Source organism: Cricetulus griseus, chromosome 3 (genome assembly GCF_003668045.3).
Source record: "Cricetulus griseus strain 17A/GY chromosome 3, alternate assembly CriGri-PICRH-1.0, whole genome shotgun sequence".
NCBI classification, from domain to species: Eukaryota; Metazoa; Chordata; class Mammalia; order Rodentia; family Cricetidae; genus Cricetulus; species Cricetulus griseus.
In genome coordinates, this window is record NC_048596.1 from 49,453,407 (window position 1) to 49,472,110 (window position 18,704).

At 48.8% G+C, this 18,704-nt stretch overlaps 1 protein-coding gene across 3 annotated transcripts; it reads left to right on the forward strand.

Moving 5' to 3' along the window:
• The first annotated feature begins 807 nt into the window (after window positions 1-807).
• On the forward strand, window positions 808-17,549 carry Ms4a15 (membrane spanning 4-domains A15). Of its 3 annotated transcripts, XM_027406667.2 has the most exons (7): window positions 808-866; window positions 8,837-9,011; window positions 12,553-12,675; window positions 14,421-14,477; window positions 15,102-15,194; window positions 15,536-15,649; window positions 16,485-17,549. In XM_027406667.2, the coding sequence occupies exons 1-7, from the start codon at window positions 808-810 to the stop codon at window positions 16,599-16,601; spliced, it is 738 nt and encodes a 245-aa protein (XP_027262468.1). In that variant the 3' UTR covers window positions 16,602-17,549. The 3 variants fall into 3 exon arrangements, 2 of the variants coding, with proteins under 2 accessions (XP_027262468.1, XP_027262469.1); XM_027406668.2 differs by lacking the exons at window positions 808-866; window positions 12,553-12,675 and having other exon boundaries at window positions 8,787-9,011; XR_003483572.2 differs by lacking the exons at window positions 808-866; window positions 8,837-9,011; window positions 12,553-12,675; ... (1 more) ...; window positions 15,102-15,194; window positions 15,536-15,649 and adding an exon at window positions 15,831-15,925 and having other exon boundaries at window positions 16,485-16,604.
• The last annotated feature ends 1,155 nt before the right edge of the window (window positions 17,550-18,704 follow it).

The following is an 18,704-nucleotide window of genomic DNA, read 5'->3' on the forward strand; positions in this document are numbered from 1 at the left end:
GAGCTCTCAGTCTCCTATGTCTCAGGTTGGAACTGATCACTCCCACTTCCTGTTGGCAAAGGAAGTCACAGGGCAGCCCAGTTTTGAGGACTTGGGAGAACAACTCCAACCCTCTGAAGATGTAGACACACATTGGCCTGAGGACTAAGGCCAGTTTTACATTCAACCTGCCATGCTGATCTATCCCAGGGTTAGCTGAGGCCTGTCCCCAGGATGTCTTGAGCCTTTAGGTCCTACCCAATCATGTGGCTTTCCCAGTTGCCTCATAAGATATTCTGTGAGATCCTGGACCCTGAAACACACAGACTCATTTTCCAAGTACTTGAAGGGCACCGTGTATACAAACACACACACATACTAACATATGTTCACATGAATGTTCATGCTTAGACCCTCCCTCTGCCTGCCATAGGAAATCTGTAAGCCTCCTTGCCTAACTGTGGTCAAACCTGGGAGGACAGAACACAGGCAGCCTAGTCTTCTCAGAGCATCTCAGTGGGGTGAAGGGGAAGGTGAAAGCCTTATGGATCCTCATCTCAGCTCTGACATAGTAGTGGGTGCCAAGCAACTCAGTTTCCTCTCTGGGCCTTGATGTTCCCTCCCAGAGACTGAAGCAAAGCAATGGGATGCTCTTGGGCCCTTTGGAGGCCAGTGACCACACAAGCGGCTGCCTCTGGCCCCCACCTCTGGGAGACAGGCGGAGACCTCCGAGCTGGCAAGGACTGAGAACCTACCAGAGGTGCAGCTCCCAAGCAGTAATTTCCAAGCCCCACAGGAATAGCAAGGTTTTCACAGGATAATGTGTGAATGTGGGAGCGCAGAAGCAGAGGGGAGCCAGCAGCCCGCACAGCAGCCGTGGCAAGCCGGTGAGTACCCCCATTGTCCTTCTAAAAAGACCACCCAGGGAAGAGGTGGGTGGGGGCTGTAGGGGCCCCCCGGGGATGGAGAGAGAAAGAGATCATTGACAGAAACCTACCTGGCACTAAGATTGGGAAGGAAGGAAGATCCCAGGGCTACTCAGGGAAATGAGAGACCCACTGCACAGTGAAGGGGGGAAAAGGAGAGATATCTGTCTTCTCTCCTCAAAGACAGGGCCAGAGATTACTCAGGTACCTGCCAGGGACCCCAGGGAGATAATCGCCCTCCTGAGAGAGACTCCCTTACTCCAGAAGCCAACTCATATTAGAAGTCCAGCCTAGGCAGGTATTTCCAAACCATGTACAGGTGTTCTCTGAGGGGAGGAGAAGGGCATGGCAAGGGTCACTGCAAAAAAACTCTTCTGGGCAAATACTGTGTCATTTGCAGATGGGACACATTAGTCAGGGAAAGGCAGAGCATCCCTGCTGCCCAGTCTCAGCGGAGGAGCGCACAGGTATAGCAGAAAGCCATGGGGTATGTGAAGGCCAACCTGAGAAAATTACTGAGAAATATGCTCTCCATCTCCCCCCACCCCCCGTGGCATGTTTGCATCTGGTGGCATCGCTTCTGGGACCCTGGGACAGGCCTGGGTGTCCTGGAAAAGCTGAGATTGGATACAAGATTCCTGGTGCCACAGGGCCAGTCTTGGATAGATGCAAGTTTTTGCCTGGCCTGAGAAATGGCTGCAGACACAGGATGTATATATACAGGAAAACTTAGAAGCCTGAAACACCTCACCTCACTACTACACGTCCACTTCTGTGATATGTGGGGAAACAGAGGCCCAGAGAGATCAGGCTATTTCCTCAAATTCACTCAGTTACTTCATCTTTTGTTTTGTTTGTTTTGTTTTGTTTTTGAAGACGGGTTTTATCCTTAGCTTTGGAGCCTGTCCTGGAACTCGTGCTGTAGACCAGGCTGGCCTCATAATGTGCATTCTTAGCAGGCTGAGCACAGGATCTGTGTCTTAACTGCTGTGACAAAGCTGCCAAACCCCAGATATATTACCATACATTTCATTCCAGAACCCCCACTCCTTAGAGTCACTCCTTCCAGCTGCCAACACCTCTCAAAATGTAGCTTCAACAGGGAAGTAAGCAAAACTGCTCAGGACCTGGATGAAAGTCACTCTCAAGACAAGGGCTGGCTGCTGGAGAGTGCTCCAGCCAGCACACTGGGGCAGCCCACCACTACGGTCCCCCTGCCACTGGGGCTGTTAACAGCTGAAGCCCAGGAGTGAAGGTCTCCTCCCCAGCAGGCATGAGGCCGGACATTGCTAGGTGGTCCTTATTCTCTTCTGGAGTGTTGGTGGCTCTGTTTTGTTTTGTGGTTCCAATCAAGCCCAAGGTAGAGTGTGCTCTGTGAATGCTAACTCTTTAGAATTTGGATATTGATTCTTTTTTATAGGGTGTGAATCAAATGTTTGTGTTCTATGATGCAAATGGGTATCTATCTCTAAGTAAAACTGTTTACATTAATTTTTAAAGATTCATGGCGATTATAGCAGGGTGACACTTTGGCAGTCCTGTGGCTTTTCCAGTCACTCTCAGGCCAAACCGCAGCAATTTAGCAATTAGCCCTCCTGGTCTTGTGTTGTGTCATGTCACAACCTGGGGCTGCTCCTCAGCCCAAGTCAAGCAGGTAAGGAGGATGATGGATGGCTGTCACCTTTTACCATGCCTTTTCTTGCTCTCCGCCATCCTCCCACACACAGTAACAGACTAACAGTGACATCTCCAAGGCTGGGCAGTGCTAAATGAGGACAAAGGACAGGGGCCATTGCACCTGTTAGGTGCTTTGTGAGTTGCTGCCGCCCTCCCTGAGGTAGGCACTTCTCTAAAAGGGTGTCTCTACAGAGACACACACCATTGAAAGGATCTCTCTCCTGTGTACCCCTCTGCAAAAGAGCCCTCACCCAACCTAGGAATCCGCAGGTCCAGTGGAAAGAGCCTACATGTGGCTTTCTCCCAGCCAGTTCCTCAAGGAAGCCTCTCCCCCACAGCAAAAGACAGCCAAAGACATGTGCCCTCCTTCCTGTGGGTGTCAAGTCTACTTTCAACCCCACTTGCAACCCTGGGAAAAGAGTATAAAAACCAGCCAACAGCTTCTCAGCCACCTGCCTTTTGCAAGTCCCTTGGCACCCTTGGTGACATCAGTCACTTCAGAGTCTGCTCTCCAACCAACACATCAGCCCTCAAGGCCCTTGACCTGCCCTACTTGCTTCTGCAAAATGGCTGCAAAATATCTTCTTCCCAGGGCTGCCCTGGGGTCTGTAGGAGAGCTCCTTATAAACTGTTAAGGGCTTTGCATGAAGGGCTGTTACTACCGCATCTCTTTCAGCATAACTGACACAGTTGCCCTGAGTTTCCAGGCAGCTGTTCGCTTAAGGCAGGGTGCAGTGGTTTTCCTTCCTATGCGTGCGTGAGTGGTGGATATGCTGGCTGATTGTGAGTAAGAAATGGGAGTGGGAGCACTGAGGTGGAGTCACCTGGAATACCACAGGTGGATTCGTCACTGGCTTCACAGGAGCTGGGGGGAGGGGAGTGTGAGAATCTCGGGATCTGTGTCACCCATTCCTGCTTGGGTTTGCCACTTACCCTGCAGAGGGTGCAAAGCCTATTTCTGTAGGTGTTTCCTTCTCCTGAGGATCACGGGGCTCTGTGTTTGATCTTATTTCTCACCACCCACCGGGGAGAGATGTTGTTAATGACGCAAGTGCTCCATGCTGGGTGGCTTGAACCCTGTGGGAGCTGAGAGTTCTTCTGACCCCAGAAAATGTCCCCAGTACACATGTGACTCATCATGGGCCCCAAACATGATCTTCACCTGTCCCTGGTGAAACGACAACTATGAAAGCTAGTATGGTCTTTTAGCCTAAAATTCTGCCTGTTCTGACTCTGTCCTTAGTAATTTTTAAATGTCCTTACTTAGGGAAGTGCTGCAGTGGCTGGCTCACTCAGGCCCCTTTGGTTTATAATTTGATCACCTGAAATACCAAGGGTATCTTTAATAATAATGGCTGTCATGTATAGGTGGATATATATATATATGTGTGTGTGTGTGTGTGTGTGTGTGTGTGTGTGTGTGTGTGTGTATGCACACATGTGTAAGTACATATACAAGTGTGCACACATACATGTAGAGGCTAGGGATCTGCATGGCTCCATCTCCCCAGCACTGGGAGTCTAAGGATGACACCCTGCCCAATGTTTTTCTGTCTGGAACTTGGGTCCTCATGGCTTGCAACTCCATCCCCATCTTAGTGTCATAGGACAGCAGAGAAGGGTCACTTCCTCCTGTTTCACAGCCCAGAAGAAGTCATTCACCTGGGAACCCAATCAGATAAATTAACCTCTGTCTTCAGGATGGCTAGTTATTGTGACAATGGGGAAAGGCCCTCCACAGTGCCCTGGACTGGCCACTGAACTCGTAGCTTAGAAGTTGTGAATTTACACATGAGTGACAACTCATGTGGTTTTAACTAAAAAAAAAAAAAGTCGCATGTTCACCCCAAACTTCAAGGTACACAGAATATAATAGCTAGAACAATTGAACAAATAACAGAGCCTGCCCCCTGGAGGCAGCAAGGAGGGACAGGTGCAGGCTGCGACACAGACAGACTTGGGCTTGAATCCTTACCCTCAGATTCACTAGGTGAGTCGCCTTAAGCATGTCCCTTCTCTGCCACAAGCCTCAGTCATCACACCAAAATGATAAACTGTGGGAATTATCAGGTCACTGGGAAAGTAAGAAGCACTGTATCAGAACCATCCAAAGACAAGGTGTCCTCAAAAAACAGTTAACACATGCTGTTAATTAATCCCATAACCTGGGGCAGGGTAGAGCTAGTGCCCCTGTGAAGAGTTCAAAAAGTTTCAAATGTCAGTGATGATCCAGAACTGATAACAACACTACTTTGAAACGAGAACACCACAGCCCTTTGCAAGTTTCTAAAGACATTCTGGTCCATTTTGATCCTCACTGCCAACCTCTGAGATGAAGTGAGCAGCTGTGCTAGCTATAACAATGCCTGGGGTGACCGGCATCTAAAGAGAACAGATTTGTTCCTGGATCAGCCCATGTTTAGCTGCCCCTGTGTTTTGAGCCTGTGGAGAGGTAGAGCATGGTAGCCAGAGGATATGGCTAGTAAGCCAAGAAGAAGTCAAGATCCCAAAACCCCTTTCAAGGACATGCCCTGACCCCCAGGGCCAAAGGATCCTCCACCAGCCTCTGTCTCTTGGGTGTCCATTGTGACTCACGTCACAATGTGCCTGGCCTTCCTTTTGGTCTTAGGCTGGTGACACTGTTTTGCAAAGTTGTGGAATCTTTAAGAGAGGGAACCTCTCTGGAGAAAGAGGCTTGCTGGGGCCAGGGCTAGAGATTAACAGCCCGGCTCTACTTCCTCCCCACTCAGGGTTTCCTCACTGCAGGTGTATCCCAACCAGACGCCACACGCTCCTGCCACCAGTCCTTCCCCAATACAACGGACAGTGTTCCCTTGAACTCTAAGCCAAAATAAACCCTCCTTGCTTTAACCTGTTTATTTTTCGGTATTTGCTCCCAGAAATAAGAAAATTAAGTAATACCAGGTTCTGTCACCTGCCAGTCATATCATCCGGGGAACCAAGTTTTTGTCTAACATGCGGACCTTTGAGGGACACTCAAGACCCAAATTCTAGTCACAGCCACCACAGCCATCTTTGTATAGAAATATTTGGTAGCTGGATGCATTTTCCTTCCTATTCCAAAACACAGAAATTAATGTAAATGACATTTAAGGCAACAAGTAAATTCCAGTGACCATTTACTATGGTCCAGGCAGTGTTCTGAGATTGGAATTGGAAAACTCCAGCCCACCAATCAGACCCAGCCTATCTGTTCATATTAATAAAGCTTTATTGAAACACAGCCCCACCTACTTATGCATTCATTGCTTGTTTCTGGTTCACAGAGGCTTCTCCTACTTGGAACAGAAACTACCTTACAAAAGTTCAAAATGTTTACTAGCTGAGTGTCTGCAGGGAATGTTTGGTGGTGCTGTCCCAAGCAGTGTTCATGTCTTCTAAGAATCATTTCAGTGTGAGGGTCCAGAAACTGGAGCCCCAACTAAATCCCACCATGTGGGAAGTAATAGCACTATTCCTTGAAATCCTTGAAGATGTCAAGTGATTTCTGTATGGGATTGTCGTTCAATAACACTATTTACCTTAAACATGTTCTTTTTTGCACGTGTGTGCAAGCATGCATATCTGTATGTCTATATGCACACATATGTACATATTAATGCATCTGTGTACATGCATGTGTGTGCACATGTGTGTGTGTATGTATGTACGCAAGTTCGTGCACGTATGTGGTGGCCAGAGGTCCACTCTGGATGTCACTCTACCTTGGAGGTATAGACAGCTACCTTGTTTTCTGAGAGAGACTCTCTGTTGGTCTGGAGCTCACCAAGTAGGCTGGGCTGGCAGGCCAGAGAATCCCAAGGATCCAACTGGCTCTATCTCCCCAGCACTGGGATTACAAGTGTGTTCCCCCATGCCCAGTTTTTTATAGGAGTCTCTGGGATTCAGACTCCGGTAGGTCCTCCTGCATGTGCTGCAAGCACTTTACCGACTGAGCTGTCTCCCCAACCCATGAAACAGTTTATTAATCACCTCCAGTGAATAGGAAATGCTTTTGCTGGCAGATTTTACCTGTGCCTCCTCTGCCATTCCCGTGGAGGTACTCCAGCCACTGGAACCCTGTTTCACTCCTTGTGGGGACTCAGCTATGCCTCTCAAAGGCAGTCCCAACAGAACCTTTGCACTTCATTCACCAATATGGATCAGGCCCATCATAGAGCAAGCAACCCAGAAGACACTCCTGTGGCAAGCCCCATCACCCAGCATAGAGATGCACATCACTGAGTTCCCTCACAGAGCCACAGAGAATGGGCTATGCCAAGAGCCTGCTATTTCAGAGGCACAGACACATTTGTGTTTTCCATGGTGCCAGAATGTATTGACTAGCAGTAAAATTACAAGCCGAGTCAGTTTCATTTGCTGCAATTTGCCAAGCACTCCTGATTTTCCCTTAATAGCTGGCTGTTAACTCTCAGATGACACATTATACACCTGACTCTGTGTGTGTGTGTGTGTGTGTGTGTGTGTGTGTGTGTGTGTGTGTGTGTGTGTTACAGGTTACAGAATGACTATAAAAGTACAGAGAGGCCACAGCACAGTTCAAAGAGTCCTTACCAGAAACAGCAAGCTATTAGAGACACAAAAAGTTGCTGCATTAGTTGGATACGATATTAAGGACCCCTAGCTGGAGAGCTGAAGGCACAGGACTACAGAGACACAGGACCATGGAGGAGCAGTATAGGGCTGTTTTGGTCAAAGAGACAGACTGGCAGTAGTTTCAGGAGGCTGTATCAAACCGTGGAGACCAAGCTGAGCTGAAGTGCCAGACACTCTGCCTGGTGGTCCCATGACACACACATTGGGTGGTCAGGTGCCAGGGCAATGGGGCACCACCACCACAGTGATGGTGTCTTCTTTTTAGGGTCCAGGTGGTACTGGACCCTATAAATTGTTTGTGCCTCATGGATGGCACTGGCAGGAGGTGGTTGTCTACATGCACAGTGAGACTCACAGTCATCTTGCCTATTGTTTGAACCCCCAGAGCAGCCAAACGCTGCCTTTCAAATGGAGTCACTCAGGGAAAGAAAGGCACAGCCCAAAGCCACTCTTTTACACAATATGAATTAACTTAGAGCATAGCACAGCCTGATCCCCCACAAGCTGTGCAGTCTACGAGCTGCAATGCCTCATGAACTCAAAAAACCACAGCCCTAAAAACAGTGGGCAAATACACATTTGTGCACTAAATATATGAGGTTTAAAAACATATTCCAAGTGAAGATGCTAGAACAATTCACTGTGTAAATCATGGCCTTTACCAGGCTTATAATGAGACAGGGTCTAGTGCCCTTACCCCTATTCTTGGTCAGGAAACTGAGGCAGGAAGAGGTGACCATCTTGCCCCTTGTCTCATAGTAACTGCATGGGCCAGGGTTCAAATCCTGTCTTCTTCTGTCACAAGGCTGTGACTTGGACTGCTGGGTTCTTCACCACAGGTGAAAGCCAGCAAGGAGGATGACTGTTTTCTAGCTAATAAGTTAGCATTCATTCCCTAGAGTGTTTTCCCAGGACAGCCACACCTAAGGTTTCCACGATCCCTGTTTATCTTGGCTACAATAGCATTACTCCTAGGATAGTCAGGGGGAGCAGGATGGGTTGCCCCCGGGTGATTACGCACAGACAGTCACCAGATGTAGGCCTAGAGTAAGGAAGGAAGGGAACTGTCCTGTCTGGCCCTTCTCTTTCTGTGAATAAAGTAAAACGGTACTTCAGCTAAGCTCCACCTTCCCAGGGCTGTGTGTGAGCAGTTTCTTACCCTTTCTGGGGAAAGGAGGATGTTTAAATACATGCTCCTCTCAAAGGATCCACTTGGGCTGGGAATATGGCTCAGCAGTAGTGAGCTTACTTCACCTGTAGGCTGGGTTCCATGCGCAGCAGTGGGGAAAAAAATAAAAAGTTCCTTCCATGTCATGTAGGAAAAATCAAGATCAGAGTCAAGAGTCAAAAAAGCCTAAGATTCAAGTCAAAAAAGTCCCCGCTTTCACCAAGAGCTTACTTCTCTTCTGGGAGTCTCTTCTCTTTTCCCAGATCTAGTTGGGATTTTGGGCTCTACTATCTCCAGGCCTCAGTAAGCAAGAGCGGGGAGGTGCGCCATTTATCAACCCACAGCCTTAAGCAAATGTGTAACCACCATTACTGCCTTGTTATCTCCTGAGCCTTCGTCCCCCAGGCTCTCTGAACACGATGTCCACACCTCCTGCCAGCAATGGTGTGTTTGTCGTCATCCCGCCCAGCAACGCCAGCGGCCTCCGCCCGCCTCCAGCCATTCTGCCCACCTCCATGTGCCAGCCTCCAGGGATCATGCAGTTCGAAGAGTCACCACTGGGGGCGCAGGCGCCCAGGGCCACCCAGCCACCTGACCTTAGACCAATAGAGACGTTCTTGACCGGAGAGCCCAAAGCTTTAGGGGTAAGAGAAGCTCCCTATGTGACCTGAGACAAAACGGCCGGGCAGGTAGTGAGCCTCATGCTCTACAGGGAGGGGCGCAGGCAGGGGATAAATGTGAGAATCCATTCATACACCAGACAGACAAAGGTTCTTGGAGTTCACCAGTAAACAAAGGACCAGAACTCCAAAGAGGATGAAGAATGATGGATGGGGGACTGCAACACTGGCAAGGACAGAAAGACTCTCTGAGGAGATGACACTGAAGCTAAATCCTAGGTGTTAAAGTCAGCCCAGCAAGAGCTGGATGGGTGAAGGGTGAGTTTGCCTGTATAGAAGAGCAGCAAATGCAAAGGCCCTGAGATGGGAATGGGTGTGGCACATTGAAGGGAGATGCAGAATACTGACATAGCTGGAACTTAGTGAACAAAGGAAGACCTGCAGGGGTGAGAATGAAATGGTAGGCAAGAGCCAACTTCTGTACAGATGACAGTCCACGAAGGGAGGCGCTCTCCTCTTATCTCAAATGGCCTTAAATAGTGCTCTCTAAGAGGGAATAAAACATAGATGGTGGCAGATAAATGGAAAATACAGATGACAGATTAGAGAGATAATAGATGCTGAAAGACAGATAGATGACAGATGAGTATAACTAAGAGGATAAGCTATGATTGTCAGGTGAGAGATAGGTAGGATGGATAAATAAGATAGGACAAATATATAGGTAAGACAAATAGATAATAGACTAGATAATATATAGTAGGTAGTGACTGATAGATAAGATAGATGATAGATTAAGTGATAAGTGATGGAGAGATAGGCTTGTGAATTGCTAAAAACAAAAGCTTCAAATTCAATTGAGGTTTTTCTTAGTATACAAAATAATGAGTTTCACAATGCTGTTTTTATTCTTGTGTATCATTGTTCTTTGCACATAATCATAACAGCGTCTATTTGGGTCAAGAACTCATGAAGCCAGGCAGGCCTCAGAATCAAAAGAGGTTCAAGTCCCAACCAGCAGTGTGAGCAGTAACAAAGTGGAAAGATCACCTGACTGGCTACAGCTGGGCGGTCTCCTGCTTGAGCAGTGATGACAGTGGACATTTGCCTAATTTGAGTGTGATCTGATCCTTAGGGTGCCTGCAACTACTGTGCTCAGCTGTCTGTGTTGGGCTAAACTCTACTGTTTATTTAAAATATATGCCCCTAAGTTGGGTTTATGTTTGTTTCCATTCTAAGTTAGACTGCAATTTGCTGCATAGGAAGAGACATTAATGGGATCCTGCTAAATCATACATATATTATATATGCATATATATTTCTCTGTGTGAACAACAGAAACAGTGTACGCAATGGTGACAGTGACAGCTCTGAGAGACACCTATACTGTATCACATCATCTCTTCAAACTCTCAATTCTCAGCACCGCCTTGTGAGCCAGGGAGTCCCCTTATTATTGGAAAGACTGAGAGCCCAAGGCTTGTCAATATAAGTCATTTGCCCAAGGCCAGACTGCTGGTAGGTGACATCCTGTGACCCAGGACAGCCTGTCCATAGAGTTCTACTTTCAGTCCCACTGTTTGATCATGCCAGGACCTCTAACTCAAACCTGCTAGAATGTAGACCTCCATCCTAAAAGCTGAATCAGGGTTATGGTGCATAAGGTGACTGGGGATAGTAAGTTAAAATAAGATATTGGCTGCTGGTGGTAGTGCACTCCTTTAATCCCAGCACTCTGGAGGCAGAGGTAGGCAGATAGCTGTGAGTCTGAGGCCAGCCTGGTCTACAGAGAGAGTTCCAGGATAGCCAAGGCTACACAAAGAAACCCCGCCTTGAAAAAAATAAATATTGTTTCTAGAACCCTGAAACCACAGAGAAGGCTCTGGGAACTGAACTCTCTGTCTCTGTCTCTGTCTCTGTCTCTGTCTCAATCTCTCTCTCTCTCTCTCTCTCTCTCTCTCACACACACACACACACACACACACACACACACACACACAAACACAAAATTTGGTGAGACAAAGCAAATCTATAGGAAATCTAAATAAGTAACTGGGAGTATGAGCCAAAGGGAAGAACACTACCTGTCCTAGTCAGGATTTCTATTGCTGTGATGAAACACCATGACCAAAACCAAGTTGGGGGAGAAAGGGTTTATTTGACTTACACCTCCACATTGTAGTCTATTGTTGGAAGAAATCAGGACTGGAAGTCAAGCAGGGCAAGAACCTGGAGGCAGAGGGATGCTGCTTACTGGATTGCTCATCAAAGGTTGCTCTGTCTGCTTTCTTATAGAACCCAAGACCACCAGTTAGGGATGCCACCACCCACCATGGGCTGGGCCCTCCCTCACTGATCACTAATTAAGAAAATGCCCTACTGCCTGCAGCCTGATTTTAGAGAGATATTTTTTCAATTGAGGGTCTCTTCATTACTCTAGTTTGTGTCAAACTGACATAAAAACTCGACATACCCATGGGTTACTGAGTGTCTATGAGTTCAGTTTCCTGGGTTCCAAAATTAAGATGGTGTTCACATCATTGTGTTACGGTTAAAAGAGGACCTCTCTGAAAGTAGCCAGCACAGTGCTGTACTAATGGGCTGCTGACGCTTCACAGGACTTATTCCAGTGGAAGAAAAAAATGGTGTTGTTGGCAGTGGGACACACACACACACACACACACACACACACACACACACACCTCCACCCAGCGAAGCTAGAGAGATGGAAGGTAGGCAATAGAGGAGAGAAAGCAACAGAATACTCAAGTTTGTGTCCATGAATATCCCAAATCTTTACACTCAAATTAGAAAGTGATATACAGTCCCCATGACTCCAAGAATGTGACTGTCACTGCTCACGGAGATGTCGTGGATAGACGACTCCCTTGCCCGCCACAGGAGCTCCTGTGGGAGTTGATGCGATGGAAAGAGTGCCAGGGCTGGGCATAGGCTGAACTCAAATATCTTCCACATCTCTTTCTGCTCAGTTCTGGTCACCAAAAAATGTTTGGAAAGCAATGCAGCAGAACTTACCACAAGGCCACACTTCCCAGAGAGTTCCCACCCTTAGGAAAACCATCCCATATCTGGGAATGTTTCCGTGGGGCACTGAGAAATAGAAGAAAAAGAGGTGGGTGAGGAAGGCAAGAGGGGGCAGGGAAGGAGGGAGATGGAAAGAAAATCAAGTGGAGATTTCAGCCAATGGAAGCAGCCGTGACTCCACCCCTAACCCCCAAGGATAGGCTAGGAAAAGACTACAGGGAGAAGGCAAGCTAGGCATTTGGTTACCAGAGTGCTGAGAGTCAAAGAACCAGGGCTCAGAAAATCAGACAAGCAGCTCGGAGCTGTGCTTGACAACTACAGCCCCACTCATACTTTACTATTTGGCCTGGAACTCCTGGTGGGCTGAGGAGAGCTGGTTCTATCTTGATTTAATGCTCTGGCCTCAGCCTAAGGGAAAGCCAAACCAGCGGGGATCGGCGCTCACTTGAGAGGCCAGTAGGGAGCGCTGTGGAGCTTATGGCAGGAGGCCAAAGGCCTGAGCGCTCAATGCCTCCCACAGACGGTGCAGATCCTGATCGGCCTCATCCACCTTGGCTTCGGCAGTGTCCTGCTCATGGTTCGGCGAGGCCACCTGGGAATGCTCTTCATCGAAGGTGGCGTCCCCTTCTGGGGAGGAGCTTGCGTGAGTGCGGGAGTTGCCATTCTAGGCTGGGGCTGGTCCTGCCCAGGTCACCTCTATCTGGCCCACTCCCAACATTCCCCTAGCCTTAGCCCATCCTAGGTCAGGGTCTAACTCACCTCCCAGACTAACCTGGGCGTAACAGTTATTATTCACCCCTAACCATCATAAACCTCAGCCTGACCCACTCCCAGCAAACAGGCAGAGTTCCACCAGAAACAGTGAGGCTCAAGCAGGCCAGAGTCCTTATCACAGCCGCCCTTCCTGCATCCCAACCCGGCATCCACACCCCACCCGCAGAAAACCCTCAGTTTCCTCTGTGTGTACCAGCCCTGTCTGAGCTGAACTCGAGGGAGTCTCTCTGCCCTGCACCCATTCCTCTGGACATACCCCACTGGAGAACCAAATCAGGGCTTCCATGTCTGTTCCGGGATGCCAAAGAACAAGAGTTTGCAAGATGGCACTGCTGTCTGTGGTTCTACCAAAGGTGCCAGTGCTGTGGTGGTGGTGGGGGTGCTCCAGCTACCTTCAGGAAGCACGGGCTTTAGGGTCAGCTTAACCGGGTCTACACTGAAGCCCCACTCTGTAGGATGGTGGAGTCCCTTCTGCGTACACCAGACTATCTCAGCAAGGGCTCAGAAGCCCCTAAAAACGGAGCTCAGAGAGGCCAACATTGCTAACACTCCAGCTAGAGCTAAATGGCTGGGAAGAAACTTTAAGTCCCAGCTCTAATGGTCTGTAGTGGGCCCAAGTTGGAGGAAAATCTTGATAAGCAGGAGTCAAGGAAGACACTGCCTCAGAAAGAAACAAGGGTAGTGGTCCCTCTCTGAGCTCCCTCCTGCTTCAAATTCTGTCACACAATGTGCCCCATTCACATGGTAGGAAGGGAAAAATAAAAAAGAGCATGCTTGTCATTCTCAGGGACAGCAGAGGCCTGGGCAAGGCATGTGAACCTCGGTATTCAGTCTTTACCCTAGAGTTTCACAGGGCTAGGGAGATCGCTCGGAGTGTAAAGCACTTGCACGGAAAGAATGAGGGCTTGACTTGTGTCTCCATCATCCTTGTCAAAAGCCAACCTGAGCTTGCAATCCCTCAAGAGCTGCCTGCTTTGTTCTTTGAGACAGGCTCTCTTACCTGGACTTGGCAGGCCTGACCAGTGAGACCCAGGGAGGGCTGCTTGTCTATGTCTCTCCAGCCCCGGGAGTGCAAGCTCAGGTTGGTTTTTGACAAGGGTGATCCATTTTATCCAGAACTATTATGTTTTTGACACCCAGCTACTACTTGGTAAATATTTGATCAATGAATATTTGAAAGTGCATGCTATATGAGGCTTTAGTAATGTCAATGAAAATGCATACCTTGCAAACTATGGCTTGAGGTCTCAAGACAGAGGCCTCTTTTTGTTGTTGTTGCTGTTTGTTTGTTTGTTGAGACAGTCTCTATTTGTAGCCCTGGCTGTCCTAGAACTCATTATGTAGACAAGGCTGGCGTCAAACTCACAGAGATTTCCTTGCTCTGCCTCTCAAGTGCGGGCATTAAAGGTATATGCTACCATGCCAGAGGACAAAGGCCTCTTAGACAACCACTAACACACCCTTAGAAATATACCCAAGATGCCTGGCCAGGATGCAGACAAGAAAGCTTATGGTTCTCTGCCTACACCTGTGTCTTCTTGGTGGAATCTAGACATGATGTGTCCTGGTCAGTAACCAGCCAAAACCTCATTGGGCCCTCTTTTCCCCACACAGTTCATCATCTCTGGGTCCCTCTCCGTAGCAGCTGAGAAAAACCACACCAGTTGCCTGGTAAGTAAGAATGGAGACAGAGAATCAAGACTGGGGATGGGGCCCACTCACCTGGGTGCCACTCAGGACACCCCCCCATCATCCCATGCATTTGTCCCATTCAACAAGCATTTCTTGGGGATTTTCTAAGTGTCCGTGTAAAGAAGTTAGATATCCAAATACAGAAGGAAGTGATGGAACACTTGCAAAATGCCACCCAAGTTTGGAAGTGCTCATAGATATCCAGGGGAAGTCAATGCAGGAAGGGTCCCTGGAAGAAGAGACACCAAGTTGTCTCAGTAGGTGAGCCTGGGCCAGGGAAAAAGGAAGTGGGGGGCACAGACAGGGGGAGGACAGGCACCTGCTGCAAACCTGGCCCAGGAAAGCCACCAAGAGGGTCAGGCCTCCTCCACAACAGCTCCCAAGGGGATGGAATAAGCAAAAAGAGGCATCAGGACCTCTCCCTGGGGTCCCAGAGATGGAGAAGAAAAAAAAAAGAGTGAGAATGGAAGCCCAGCTGTGCAGGGCTCATGGCCCCAACCCTGGGCCCATGGGAGGGAGGGAGCAGGAGGCCAGCATAGTGAGCTAGCACCCCTTGTCCTTTCTCCTCTTTGCCTCTTCTTGGTGCCCCTGTTCCTCCCACAGGTGAGGAGCAGTCTGGGGACCAACATCCTCAGTGCCATGGCAGCCTTCGCTGGGACAGCCATTCTTCTCATGGACTTCGGTGTCACTAACTGGGTGTGTTGGCACAGGTCCCTAAGGGTACTAAACCTAGAAAGATTAGGACTGCAGTCAGGAAACTGATGGAATTGTCCGCGGCCCTAGGCTATTTGCAGAGTCTGCTGCTCCAATAGACCTCATGAGTGTCCTGACACTGTGGCTCTACTCCAAGATAGGGTGTGGGGGGGAAGGAAGATGAGGCCTGGCAGAATGGAGGGAGGGGGCGGGGGATGGCTGGAGTCAGGAAGTCGGGATCCAGGTTTACCTCTGCCTCTTGCCTGAGCAAGTTATTCTTGGTTCAGTGGATCCCTTTACTTTTAAACTCTCAGCTTGACTTGACTGTGGCTTTGGGTCCCCAGGATGTGGGCAGGGGCTACCTTGCTGTGTTGACAATCTTCACCATCCTGGAGTTCTTCATCGCTGTCATTGCCACCCACTTTGGGTGCCAAGCCACCCGTGCTCAGACTAACGCGGTGAGTACTCTCACACCATGTTCAAGCCCCTGAGGAATGCCTGTAGCCTGGGAAGAGACTGCGCCTCCAGGACCCTCCCTCCCACTTCCCCTTTGGGGTTGAGTTGTTATGAGTTTGCAATAAGACACTAGGGCCCAAAGTTGTGAAATGGGACTATTCACCCTGTGGCCACAGGGGGCGCCAGCACTAGCGGCAGAGCTGAGATACTTCCGGAGGACAGGGTTGGGACTGGTAAGGGGCCCACCTTGCACAGAGGTGTCCACAGACTGTGAACAGGTGGGCACATCAGAAAAGACAGTACGATTCGGTGGAAGTTAAATTCATTTTTCCCTGGAAAAGGGAGGAAAAAGAGGGGGACAAAATGAGAGTGGGAAGGGGGGAGGGAGGGTACTAATAGCACAAAGGCTTGCCTGGGCAGAAAAATGCAGCCAGGGGCTAGCTGGTGCCATTTAAGGTTGGAGCAGGGGGATGAGACGGATTCAAGGAGCACAGTGAAGGGCTACAGGTGTGGAAGCAGCCAGGGACCAGCGCTGTGGTTCAGACAAGAGCTATAGAGCCCCGAACTCAGTAGCTGCTGTGCAGACAGGAAACATCAGCTCACTAGGCCCTAGAGAAATTAACTTTTTCCACTTTTCTCACTGCGGTGTGTCCAAGCCCTGGATCATAACTAACCCTAGAAAGTATTTTCTGAAATGTTTATTAAACGGTGCTTTGTGTGTGTGTGAGCATTCGGTACTAAGGAGCTGTTCTCAGAGTGCCCACTAGGTGGCACTGTTGCAACACTCCCGGAAGACCGCAGAGCCATCCGGGATTGGGGTTTTCTGTTTCTTTGCAGTCTGTGATTTTCCTACCCAACGCCTTCGGCACGGATTTCAACATCCCCAGCCCAGCAGTCTCTCCACCCCCTGCCTATGACAATGTGGCATATATACCCAAGGAGTCATCGGAGTAGAAGACGCAACTCCTCTGCTTCAGGTTGGAGTCCAGGCTTCCCACTCTACCCACATCTCTCCATCTTCACCTTGTTCGTTCTGGGGCAGTCCTTCCCCAACCAGGCCCTCCAAGTGACATACACTGTGTCACCGAGTGATGTGTTCCATCAGTTTCCCATTTCCTCCAGTAGTGTCTTTCTAAAAAGGACATAAGACTGATGTCCAGGGTGTGTGTCCCTAAGCACTACCCCACCCCAGCCTTGTCACCTGACATAGATGTCCCCTGGGCTCCTCTGCACTGTCCTCGCTCAGCTCATGGAGGGAAATCTTGGCATCATGGAGGTTTCACGGGTTTGCCTTCAAGGAGATCATTAAGCACAGAGAACTCGGAATGTTCCAGAATAGACTGGCGTTTCAGAGGCTCTGGCCCTACCACACAGCAAGACAGTGGGCCTGACTGACCTCCAGGCTCCTGCCCCCCAAAACCAGCTCTGTCCTTTTTCATCTGCTGTTACATCTTTGAGTTTTCATTTTCTCACCTGGAAACTAAAACGTTAAACTGCATAACCACAAGACCAATCCAACACTCCTGGGCTCTCTGGGGTCCTTGGGTCTAAGCCAGGTATTGCCCTCACCCCCTTCCAGAACCTCCTTTCCCGGTTTTTAATAGGACATTGGTATTGGCTCTGGCCCTTCCCACATCCCAGACAGGAGGTTGCAGAGGAGACTGACTGACCCTTGCACCCAGGTCATCATCCACAGGTACACAGGGAAAGCCTCACTGACCCTCCTGTATTCATACCTCACCCCTGCCTGAAAAGTAAGGGTGTCCCTGAGAGTTAACCATGGAAACAGGGGTGGGTACCAACAGGAATAAGACACCTTCAGCCCAGTGTTCATAGGCCCTGGCATATGGTTTGTTTCATCCACACTGTGGAGAAAAATAAACAGTGTGGCTTAGATTTTGAGTTGGTCTCAATGTAGTGGCTTTCTCTTTTTTAAGTTTGAGGTCTCCTGAGGGCTGTCCATGGTTAATCAGAGGTTTGGGTAAGTGTCCCATGAAGGCAGGAGGTCACTTCTTGCAGCCAGGGACATTTCCATGCCTTGACTTCAATGATGATTACATGGGTAATTGCCTGTATGAAAATTAACTAAAGTAGAGGCTGGGGAGATGGCTCAGTGGGTAAGGACCCAACCTGAGTCTAGATGCTCAGCACACATGTAAGAAGAGGGGCACAGTGACATGTGTCCATAATCCCAGCACTGGGGAGGCAATGACAGGAAGAACCCTGGATGGGGCTTGCTTGACCAGTCGATCCAGCGGAATCTTTGAGATCCAGGGTTAGTGAGAGACCCTGGCTTGAAAAGAAAGATGAGCAAATGGAAGAACAAAGGAAGCCCTAGGAAGCTTGAGCTTAGCCAATAGTACTTTTCTCAAATACAGCCAGTATGTGCGTAAAGGATAACTCTGATGAAGCTCCATAACACATTGCCTGCCAAACTCTGACATTAATCACAAGGACCAATTGTACTAACCCTAACTAAGCACATGAAAGTTCTACCAGATTTGCCCAGGCTCCCACCCCAGTCTAGTTTGGATGCCCATTTTCTGACCTACCTAAATCCATATAGCTTTGTTCCTTTCCCAGAATCCCATGGAGTAATCTCCCATGATACCCTTCCAACTTCCTCATGTCTAGATGGAGGACTCAGCATCTATGCTAACCTCTACCAGGTTTATGCTGAGACAGATATGAATAAGAGATCCCCAAATTCCATCTGGGAATGGGCATTTCTGGGTCGGGACAATGAGCAAAGATTTTGGATAAAAATATGAGAGAAAACTCAGCCCAACATTGGCAGAGCACACGTCAGTATCTCTTCAATAGTTTCTATGGGAGCATCATAGCTCACCTACCTCAGGGAGCTGATGCTGCAGCAGTCTATTGTCAAATACCCAAGGATGTGTAACATTCAAAATAAAAGAGGGAGATTTGTTAACTTTACAGCTCTGGAGACTGGAGATCAAAAGGTCACATGTGGCAGTGGCCTTCCAGCAGAGTCTAAAGATGGCACAAAGCGTCACATGGCAAAAGACAAAAAAGATCATGTGTGTAGGTCCA